Source organism: Rattus rattus, chromosome 4 (assembly GCF_011064425.1).
Source record: "Rattus rattus isolate New Zealand chromosome 4, Rrattus_CSIRO_v1, whole genome shotgun sequence".
Classification (NCBI taxonomy): domain Eukaryota; kingdom Metazoa; phylum Chordata; class Mammalia; order Rodentia; family Muridae; genus Rattus; species Rattus rattus.
The window spans coordinates 21,192,119-21,203,990 of record NC_046157.1 but is presented as its reverse complement, the minus strand read 5'-3'; the positions used below and the strand labels follow the sequence as shown (position 1 = coordinate 21,203,990).

Below are 11,872 nucleotides of genomic sequence, written 5' to 3'. Positions count from 1 at the left end.
GGTGTCAGGAGGGAGAGAAGGACAAGTGCTGTCTCTCAGCTCGTTTTCTCATTTTGTTTCAGTCTATGACCATGGTATGATGTCAATTACATATAAAATGGGTCTTCAAAACATAATGACCCAATATTGATTGTGTTTCAATGAGGTAGAGATTTGTATCCAAAGACTTTCTAACTATATCACACCAAGGTGGCAGGATTAATAATCATGAAGGTCAACCAGAGTTCATATAAATGAATACACCAGAGACAGATCTTTGCTACTATAAGGCAAAGGCTTTACTTGAACTCCTCATGTACAACATCTTGATTTTGAACTCAAGATCCTCTTGAATCTGCCTCTCAATTACTGAACTAATAAGCATGTGCATTTGTACCCAGTGCTAACATCTGCCAATTTTAAATGATTTGTTCTAATAAATTCTTCTCCTGATGATGAGGCTCAGTAAATATCACAGTAAGTTTGAAGACGTAGCTCAGTGATAGAGCTCTTTACCAAGCTTGCTGAAGACATTAGCTTCAATCCCTAGTGCCACTAAGAAAAACATATTCTTTCTCAAGGCAGATCATGGAACATTTCTCTTGAAGGCAGCCATAAAACTGAAACATCTTGTTCAAAACTTCCCTGTCCTTTCATGTAGGCCTTGTCCCTGAGCAGGTAGCTTGACATGCCTTACCTAGTAGTTGTAGTAGTTCATTCTAAGAGGGGTCCTGCCCAGTACCATAGAGATGGACCTCCTCACACATAGACCTAGTGTCTAAACAGAGCAGCCTTGCTATTTCTCATACCCAGTCTTTCACCAGTAGGCCATAAAATCTCCTTCTCCTGTCACAGCTACTGTTCACTGTCCATTTTAGGTCATATAAATATTAAAGATCAACAGGTGTTCTTGGGTATTTAGGACTCAATTTCCAAAGTATCCTATTATTAAAAACTTACATTCCATAGACCTGCACCACTTTTTTTTTCTGTGCTGTCTGGTACCATAGGAGTGTGAATCTTAGAAAGAAGAGAATGAATCTTACCGTCTTGCATGCCCCTACATGATATTCATTTTAATGATCCATTTCGAAATATGCTCCTTTGACACACCTTTCTTAAGAAACAGTTTATGACTCTGTTTCACTGAATAGCTATGGCTGGTGTAGAACTCACTATATAGATCAGGCTAGCCTTGAACTCACAGAGCTCCATATGCCTCTACCTCTAAAGTGCTGAGATTAAAGGCCAGGGCCACCATACCTGACTGACAACCTTCAATGTCAACATAAAATTTTCTGTAGTTTTTCAACCTTTTCAAGCAGAAATCCACTTGTTTCTAATCCCTCAGCCTCTTAGATGTGATTCAGCTGATGTTGCAGTTTTAATAAAGGTGACTCAACCAAGTCTTTACTATGGATATTTGCATCCTACAGGTTCTTGTCCCCTTGAGAATTCTGACTCATACCCACTCCCCACTGGAGTATCCTCCTATCTGGTTAAGTGCACTGGCAGCCATCCAGCTAGCTGTTCAATTCTGAAGCCTGGGGGTCTTATTTTACCTTCCTATTTCTGAATATGATCCATGAGACACAATTGTCCTATCTTCTTAAAAATAATCATGTGCCCCTTTTTCATGGTAGTCAGGGTGACCTTTTGTAAACAGAAACTGGATGATATTATTCTCACTAATTTAAGAAGAGAAATGGTTTTGGATAGACAGTGACAGAGAGACAGACAGACACACACACACACACACACACACACACACGACAGAGAGAGAGAGAGAGAGAGAGAGAGAGAGAGAGAGAGAGAACAAAATCCAACCTCGTACAAAGAAGACTTAGTGCTCAGCCTTTGCATAACCTCATCTCAATGAAGTTTCACTTTTTTTGCATGTTAGATGAGGATTCAATTCTAATGAGATATGTCAGGCTCTTCTCCATCCACAGTCTGTGCACTTGGCAAATGCAAGACAGAAACCCTCCTTCTTGGGTTCTTATTCATCCTCTCATTACAAATGTTGAATAAATGAAGGGATGGAAGGACTAACTTGGTGGATTCGATTATTCTACACTGTATTCAGAACCTGAAAATCAATTTCCACTTCATAAATTATTGGAATGACCCACAGATATTGTATTCATTGATTATGAAAAAGTATGTCACTTTTATCCACCATGTTCATAGCAGCCTCATTCATAATAGCCAGAAGCTGGAAACAACCCTTAAAAAAGAAGGGGTACAGAAAAGGTAGTTAACGCAATGGAATACTATTCATCTATTTAAAAACAAGGATATATTGAATTTTTCAGGTAAATCGATGGAACTAGAAAATATCATTCTGAGTGAGGTATACCAGACCCAAAAAGACATAGAGGGTATGTACTCACTGATAAGTGGATATTAGTCCAAAAGTACAGAATACCCATGATATAACCCACTGCCCCAAAGAAGGAAAACAAGAAGAATGTCCAAAGTGGGGATGCATAAATCACGCTTACAAGGTGGAACAAATTGGTCATGGGAAGCACAAGGAAGGAATGATCTTTGTGGGAGAGAAAAGGGGAAGGGAAAGTGAGGGTAGGATTGGAAGAGACAAGAGCAAGGCACAGAGGGACAGGAGAATAGAAATATGCACTTGCTTGGTTTGGGGATCGGGGGTTGGGGTTTTGAATGGGTTGTTGGGTTGATGAAATCTCTAGGAAGTCCCAGAGACTTGGAATGAGGCAGGCAGGCTCCCAGGACTAACTGAAGGTAACCTTAGCCAAAATGCCAAACAGTGGATATAGGAAACCTGAAAAGACCACCTCTACTAGCCTCAGTGTAGGGATGGGGATACCAACACACCTACAAAATGTTAGACCCAAAATTGCTCCTGTCTAAAAGAAATATAGGGGGTGGGAATGGGGGAGAGAGCAGATACTGAAGGAATGGATGGGCAACCTGTGACTGGCCTAACTTTAGATCGATTCCATGGGCAGTCTATAATACTACTACTGATGTTATGTTGTACTTGCAGACAGGAGCCTAGCATGGCTGCCCTCCGAGAGGCTTTACCCAGCAACTGACTGAGACAGGTATAGATACAAAGAGGCAAACATGGGACAGAGGTCTGGGACCTCTATTAAAGAGCTGGAGGAAGAATTAAAGGAATTGAAGGGATATCAACCCCACAGGAAGACCAGCAGTGTCAGCTACCCTGGACCCCTAGGAGCTCACAAAGACTGAGCCTCAACCAAAAACTATATAAGGGCTGGCCCAAGGTTCCAGGCACATATGTAAAATAGGACTGCCTTGTCTGGCCTCAGTAGGAGAAGATGGGCCACATCCTGCAGAGATTTGATGACTCATGGTGGGGGAGTTCCAAGAGTTGTACCACTCTTGCAGAGATGAAGAGGATGGGAGATGGGGAAAGAAATCTGCAAGGGGTGCAAGGGGCAGCATTTGGGATGCAAATAAATACAATAATTTATTAAGCAATAAAGAATAAAAATAGAAACAACAGAAAAACTCAACTCAAAAAACAGATAGAAAGAAAGGAGAAAGAAAGAAAGAAAGGAAGAAAGAAAGAAAGAAAGAAGGAAAATGTCCCCATGTTTCCAATTGTTAACTGCTTTGATGCCAGCCTAGTAGGATATATAAATGTTTGTCATGAGGTTTCTGCCTGTGCCCAGAGCTGAACCTGTCCCACAGCTCTCTGTACCCAAATCCTGTGGGAGAGATAGCTGGACTCTCAAAAGTACAGACAATCCTGCAAGCTCAGAGGAGACAATTACTTCTGCTCACATTCCTGGCCCAAGAGGAACCTGCCTAGTGTGTTTTGGGCATGGGAAGCTAGGATCAGTCAGAAGCAGGACCCTTCCCGTTTCTGCCTGCATTGAGACCTGAAAGTCAATCACCAGGTGTGCTGACACACCTAAGAGCAGAAGTAAAACCAACTCTTGTGTGACCCATCTAGAAGTCTCAGGACACACAAACCCAGGAGCAGTTGGGACAGGACCCTTCCAATTTGTGCCTGGGCTTGGATCTGAACCCATCCAACAGCAGATCCTATGGTAAGAAAACAGGTCTGCAGGAGTGCGGACACACAGGCTTACAGGAGGGTCAAGCCACTGTCAGAGACAGTAAGACAATCTAATACTAGAGACAACCTGATGGCAAGAGGCAAGCATAGGAAATTAAGTAACAGAAACCAAGACTACTTAGCATCAGTAGAACCCAGTGCTCCCACCAAAGCAAATACTGAATATCCCAACAAACCGGAAAGCAAGATTTGGATTTAAAATCACATCTCATGATGATGATAGAGGACTTTAAAAAGGACAAAAATGCTCCCTTAAAGAAACACAGGACAACCCAGGTAAACAAGTAGAAGCTCATGAGGAGAAAACACAAAAATCCCTTAAAAAATTACAGGAACAATAACCAAAGAGGTGAAGGAATTGAACAAAACCATCTGGGAAATAGAAAAAATAAAGAAATTACAAATGGAGAGAAACCTGGAGATGGAAAAACTAGAAAAGAGATCCGAAGTCATAGATGCAAACATCACAAACAGAATACAAGAAATAATAGAGAGAATCTCTGGGGCCAAAGATACTATATAAAACATCGACACAACCATCAAAGAAAATATAAAACACAAAAAGCTCCTAGCCCAAAATATCCAGGAAATCCAGGACACAATGAATAGATCAAACATAAGGATAACAGGTATGAAAAAAGAGTGAAGATTCCCAACTTAAAGGGCAAGTAAGTATCTTCAAGAAAATTATGGAAGAAAATTTCCCTAATCTAAAGAAAGTGATGCCCAGAATCTTTCAAGAAGCCTACACAATTCCAAATAGATTGGACCTGAATATAAATTCCTCCCATCACATAATAGTAAAAACAGCACATGCCCAAAACAAAGAAAGAATATTAAGTGCAGTAAGGGAAAAAGGTCAAGTAACAAATAAAGGCAGACCTATCAGAATTACACCAGATTTCTCACCAGAGAATATGAAAGCCAGAAGATGTTGGACAGATGTCTTACAGACCCTAAGAGAACAGAAATGCCAGCCCAGACTACTATATCCAGTAAAACTCTCAATTAACATAGATGGAGAAACCAAGACATTATATGAGAAAACCCAATTTACACAATAGATAACTCCAACACAAGGAAGGAAATTACACCCTAGAAAAAGCAACAAACTTCATTGCAACAAACCCAAAAGAAGAGAGCCACACAAATCTGATTTCACACCTAACAACAAAAATAGCAGGAAACAACAATCACTATTCCTTAATATCTCTTAATATCAATGGACTCAATTCCCCAATAAAAAAAACATAGGTAAACAGACTGGATAGGTAAAGAGGACCCAGCATTTTGATGCGATAGGAAACACACCTCAGTGACAAAGACAGATATTACCTCAGAGTAAAAGGCTGGAAAACAATTTTCCAAGCAAATGGTACCAAGATACAAGATGGGAGTAGTCATTCTAATATCAAATAAAATCAACTTTTAAACAAAAGTTATCAAGAAAGGTAAGAAAAGACACTTCATATTCATCAAAGGGAATATCCACCAAGATGAAACCTCAATCCTGAATATCTATGCTCCAAATACAAGGGCACCTGCATTCCTAAAAGAAACCATATTGAAACTCAAAGCACATATTACCCCTCACACAATATTAGTGGGAGATTTCAACACCCCACTCTCATCAATGGACAGATCATGGAAACAGAAACTAAACAGAGACATAGAGAAACTAATGGAAGTTATGAATTAAATGGATTTAACAGATATTTATAGAACATTTTAAATGAAAAAATATACCTTTTTCTCAGCCCCTCATGTTACCTTCTTCAAAACTGACCATATAATCTGTCACAACACAGGCCTCAACAGATACAAGAAGAGTGAAATAATCCATCCATCCTATCAAATCACCAGAAACTAAGAAAACAACAAAAAGCCCATGGAAGTTGAACACTGCTCTACTCAATAGTAACTTGGTCACAGAAAATATAAAAAAAGACATTTTAGAATTTAATGACAATGAAGGTATAATATACTGAAACTTACGGGACACAATGAAAGCAGTGCTAAGGGGAAATTGCATAGATCTGAGTGCCTCCAAAAACAAATTGGGAAGAGCATACTTTAGCAGATTGACAGCACGCCTAAAAGCTCTAGAACAAAAAGAAGCAAATACACCCAAGAAGAGTAGAAGGCAGGAAATAATTAAAACTCAGGGCTGGAATCAAACAATTAGAAACAATTAAGTAGAAAAAAATTAAATAGAAACAAAGAATCAACAAAACCAGGAGTTTGCTTTTTAAGAAAATCAACAAGATAAACCCTTAGCCAGACCAACCAGAGACCACAGACAGTGTATCAAATTTGACAAAATCAGAAATGAAAGGGAAACATAACAACAGAAACTGGGGAAATTCAAAAATCAACAGATCCTACTACAAAAGCCTATATTCTACAAACCTGACAAATCTGGAAGAAATGGACAAATTTCTAGATAGATTCCAAGTACCAAAGTTAAATCAGAATGAGTTAAGCCATCTAAACAGTCCCATAACTCTTAAAGAAGTAGAAGCAGTTATTAAAAGTCTCCCAAAATAAAAAATCCTAAGACCTGATGGATTTAGTGCAGAAATCTACCTTCGTAGAAGACCTCATACCAATACTATTCCAAACTATTGCACAAAATAGAAACAGAAGGAGCACTAACCAATTCCTTCTATCAAGCCACAATTATGCTTATACCTAAACGTCACAAAGACCTAAAAAAGAAAGAGAAATGCAGACCACTTTCCCTTATGAATATTGACACAAAAATACTCAATAAAATAATTGCAAACTGAATCCAAGAATATCTCAAAATCATCATCCTTCAAGATCAAGTAGGAATTTTTTCTGTTGTTGTTATTGTTGTTTTTAAAAGAAATTCTCCGCCCCCTGGGAAGGTTTTTAGTTGTTTGCAGATGTGTGTATTTCATATTTAGGTTGATTTCTAGATTGTTTAAAATACAGAGGAACACAATAAAGTAACAGACATCAATGTCTCTGTCCCTAAGAACTTAACCCAGTGCCTTATTACCTCTGATCCCTAGCAATTCCCTCTTGACACCCAGCAATTCTAAAGAGGAGCCTTACTTTTTACATGGTTGAGATATTACCTGAAAAATTACCTTCTGATTGTGATCCCTCACATAGGAAGCAGAGGCAGAAGGATGAGACACTCAATGCCATGCCTGTAACCCAAGGGCACTGAGATCAAGGTAGAAGAGTGAGAAGTTCAAGGTTCATAGACAGTTCTAGGACAACCTGTACTACAGAGTGAGTTTCAGGCCAGGCTAGGCTAATGAAAGCCCATTTAAAAAAAAAAATCACAGGGCATCATGGCCCATGTCTTTAATCCCAGCAATTGGGAGATAAATGAAAGCAGCTGTCTGTGAGTCTCAGGCTAGCCTGGTCTACAGAGTTAGTTCAAAAACAGCAAAGGGCTGTTAAGCAGAGAAACTCCAACTCTAAAAACACAACAACAACAACAACAACAACAATAACAACACACCCAATAAAATCAACAGCGTTAGAAGAAATAAAGGTGTTTGACATTTTATTCTTCTTGTTTGGGGATAAATATTTTTTTCTTCTTTATCATATTCTTTTTTTTTTATTAACTTGAGTATTTCTTATATACATTTCGAGTGTTATTCCCTTTCCCGGTTTCTGGGCAAACATCTCCTTCCCCCCTCCCCTCCTTTATGGGTGTTCCCCTCCCCATCCTCCCCCCATTGCCGCCCTCCCCCCAACAATCTAGTTCACTGGGGGTTCAGTCTTAGCAGGACCCAGGGATTCCCCTTCCACTGGTGCACTTAATAAGATATTCATTGCTACCTATGAGGTCAGAGTCCAGGGTCAGTCCATGTATAGTCTTTAGGTAGTGGCTTAGTCCCTGGAAGCTCTGGTTGCTTGGCATTGTTGTACATATGGGGTCTCGAGCCCCTTCAAGCTCTTCCAGTTCTTTCTCTGATTCCTTCAACGGGGGTCCTAGTCTCAATTCAGTGGTTTGCTGCTGGCATACGCCTCTGTGTTTGCTGTATTCTGGCTGTGTCTCTCGGGAGAGATCTACATCCGGCTCCTGTCGGCCTGCACTTCTTTGCTTCATCCATCTTGTCTAATTGGATGGCTGTATATGCATGGGCCACATGTGGGACAGGCTCTGAATGGGTGTTCCTTCTGTGTCTGTTTTAATCTTTGCCACTCTATTCCCTGCCAAGGGTATTCTTGTTCCCCTTTTAAAGAAGGAGTGAAGCATTCACATTTTGATCATCCATCTTGAGTTTCATTTGTTCTAGGCATCTAGGGTAATTCAAGCATTTGGGCTAATAGCCACTTATCAATGAGTGCATACCATGTGTGTTTTTCTGTGATTGGGTTACCTCACTCAGGATGATATTTTCCAGTTCCGACCATTTGCCTACGAATTTCATAAAGTCATTGTTTTTGATAGCTGAGTAATATTCCATTGTGTAGATGTACCACATTTTCTGTATCCATTCCTCTGTTGAAAGGCATCTGGGTTCTTTCCACCTTCTGGCTATTATAAATAAGGCTGCGATGAACATAGTGGAGCACGTGTCTTTTTTATATGTTGGGGCATCTTTTGGGTATATGCCCAAGAGAGGTATAGCTGGATCCTCAGGCAGTTCAATGTCCAATTTTCTGAGGAACCTCCAGACTGATTTCCAGAATGGTTGTACCAGTCTGCAATCCCACCAACAATGGGACGTTTCCTTGAAACGTCAGTTAAAAATCCACCAAAGGCAGTTTTATTTTATCTTTATAAAGTTGGGTGGATCCTAAGCAACCAGCCTTGACATAATTAAATATTCTATTAAAAGAAGTTATATCAGATTTAGAAATCCTGGTTCTACATGGCCCTCCTCATATGACACAACATGATATCATTTTTGGCACAGAGAGTGCAGGGAGGAACCATGAACCACACCTGAGTCTGGGGCCCAAATGCTTGCCCAATTCCCCCAACTCATTTCCGCCCAACTTCACTCAATACTTCCCCTCAGGGATGTAATCAAACTTGCATAAGGATGCACTGATTTCCCAGGCCCCTCAGACTCTGTGGAGAATACATTAGAGGAGGAGTTTACAGATACATTTAAAACCCTGACTCTCAGTGCTTGCAGGATCATTCCTTCTCAGCATCCTGCCCAGCAATGGATCCAGGCACCACAGGAATAGTAGGGGGCATGTCGGACGCCAGACCTGCTACAGCAGAAATCCAGGAGATTGCTGACAAGGTGAGTTGATGTACTTCAGGGAAAACCTTAATCCCAAATCAAATTATCATAATTTGATTTATATTTTGACACTGCAGTTAGAGTGTGGGAAATCACAGAAACCAGGAATATATAGGTTTTGTTCAGACTTGATAGAGCTAAAAGAGGAACATTAAGCCTTTCACAGTAATTTCCCAGAAGTAAAATCTGCGAAGCTGCACTCTTTACCATGCCCTCTTATTCTCCCGCTGCCGAAGGTGAATTCATGCTGCATCGCCTCTACACTTTACATGTCAATCCCAGTGATTACGTGTGTGTGTGTGTATGTGTGTGTGTGTGTGTGTGTGTGTGTGTGTGTGTGTGTGTGTGTGTGTGTGTGTGTGTTTATTTTTGAGGCAAGATTCAGCAGGTAACCACAACTATCCTGGAACTTTCTATATGCCCCAAGCTGAATAACATTCTTGAATGGCATTCTCCTGCCTCAGTCTTCCAAGTTCTGGGATTAGAGGCTTGAGCTGCCAGCCCTGGGTCATCAGCATCTCTGAGGACTCTCAGCAGGATGAGGTTCCCAGGTTTGTGACTCAGATAAACTGAGTCAACACAGCCCTAACATCATCACTTTCTCCTCATTAGGTCAAGCCACTGCTTGAAAAGAAAACCAATGGGAAATATGAAAAATTCGAAGCCGTCCAGTATAAAGTTCAAGTTGTCGCTGGATTAAATTACTTCATTAAGGTTGGTCACAAATCTCTCTCAGGCACTGTTGCAGTTGTTACCTGTTGGCCCAACTGTAGCTTCATCTCTACCAGTGGTCATTAATTAAGACACTAGTAAGTGGAAGACCCCCAAATCTATTAGATTACAGGAGAGTTACCTTGTTTTACCTTGGGAATACAGAGATTTCTTCAGACCTATGTTAAGAAGTCAGTATGATCACACACACAAACACACACACACACACACACACACAGACACATACACACAGAGACACACACATATACACACACATAGAGATACATACACACACACACACACACACACACACACACACACAGGTCTGTCCTTGTATGGTGCTCATCAGAGTGACATACGTAATGGGAAACTTTGGTTACTTGCATTTAGTAGATTAGGTCAGTAGATTAAGGTAGGAAGGGATATCAGAACACAAATCTACTGTAGAACGCAAAATTTTTATTGTTCCAGTAAAGAAAAAATTTGCACGTCTTATCCAGATTGTCTCACTCCCAGGTTCATGCCTCAAAACCATTGGGCATGTTACCCTGAAGGAACCTAAGCTTCTTTCTTTTTACATTACAAAGAGACAGCCTGGTGTGCATTCTCAAAGTACTTTGTAACACAGCAGAGATATGGAGACCATGCAGTCCATATGTGCCAAAGCCAGGCTGAGTGTCTTCTCCCTTATAAAAACATATGCCGTTTTTCCTGTACTTAGAAGTCAGAAAAGAGAATCACTAAAAAGAAAGACTGCCTTCTGCACCTTTCCAGACATCATGAAAATAAAATGTAACTCTGGAATGTAATCTGTGCCAAGAATTTGATGAAAAGTAGAATAAATTGAATCCAAATGGAGAAATGGATTTGTGGGTAGGAGCTCTGGTTATTCTTGCAGAGGACCTAGGTTTGGTTCTCGCCTACCAAATAGCAGCTCACAACTATCTCAAACTCCAGTTGGTGGGGATTTAGCACCCACTTCTGGTGACTTCAGGCATTGCATGCACAAGATGCACTTAAATACAAGCAGAGACAACATTCAAATTGAATAAAATATTTTTCTAAAAGGTATTAAAAATACACTGGGAAATATGTTTCCTGCCATATTGTTAGACGCTCTTTCTCCTAATATAAGGGTTGATGAGAGTTCAGTTCCTGGGGCTGCCTTGGGCCAGAAGTGTTCGTTCAGGAGAGGTTGGCACATCAATTTTTAACAAGAGAATAGACCTGTCATACAATTGAGATCCACATAAATAATTTTCCTTCCTTTCTTCCTTCATTTTTTTTCTTTTTTCTTTCCTTCCTTCTTTTTTTCTTCCTCCCTTCTTCCATTTCTTTTTTCTTTTATGTCTTCCAGGTGGATGTAGGGTGTGGTTGTTACGTCCACCTAAGAGTCTTAAGGGGTATTTCCAAAGAAAATGAGTTGGAACTTAATGGTTACCAGACTAACAAAACCAAGAATGAAGAGCTGACCTACTTCTAAACAGCAAATCCCAATATGATCTCATCCCTCTCATTGTAAAGAAATGTAGCCATCAATAAAGATACATTCTTCAAATAACTGTTTCCCTCCCTCATTTCTCAATATTCTCTTCACCTTATGTCCTAGAAAATTATTTTTGTTTGTTTTTTTATTATCATTACTTTCCTTTATATCCCAAATGATATCCCACTTCCCAGTTACCCTTCTATAAGCCCTCAAATCCACATCCTTCCTCTTCTCACCCCCCTTGCCTCTATGAGGGTGTCCCCTCACACACCCTCTCTGGACCTACTCCTCCAGCATTTGGTGCATCAAACCACCATAGGACCAAGGGCCTCCCTTCCCACTGATGTCGGACAATGC

At 40.2% G+C, this 11,872-nt stretch overlaps 1 protein-coding gene across 2 annotated transcripts; it reads left to right on the top strand.

Moving 5' to 3' along the window:
- The first annotated feature begins 4,667 nt into the window (after window positions 1-4,667).
- LOC116897868 (stefin-2-like) lies at window positions 4,668-11,509 on the top strand. Of its 2 annotated transcripts, XM_032899275.1 has the most exons (4): window positions 4,668-4,695; window positions 9,260-9,315; window positions 9,928-10,029; window positions 11,384-11,509. In XM_032899275.1, the coding sequence occupies exons 1-4, from the start codon at window positions 4,668-4,670 to the stop codon at window positions 11,507-11,509; spliced, it is 312 nt and encodes a 103-aa protein (XP_032755166.1). The 2 variants fall into 2 exon arrangements, with proteins under 2 accessions (XP_032755166.1, XP_032755165.1); XM_032899274.1 differs by lacking the exon at window positions 4,668-4,695 and having other exon boundaries at window positions 9,232-9,315.
- Window positions 11,510-11,872: the final 363 nt, after the last annotated feature.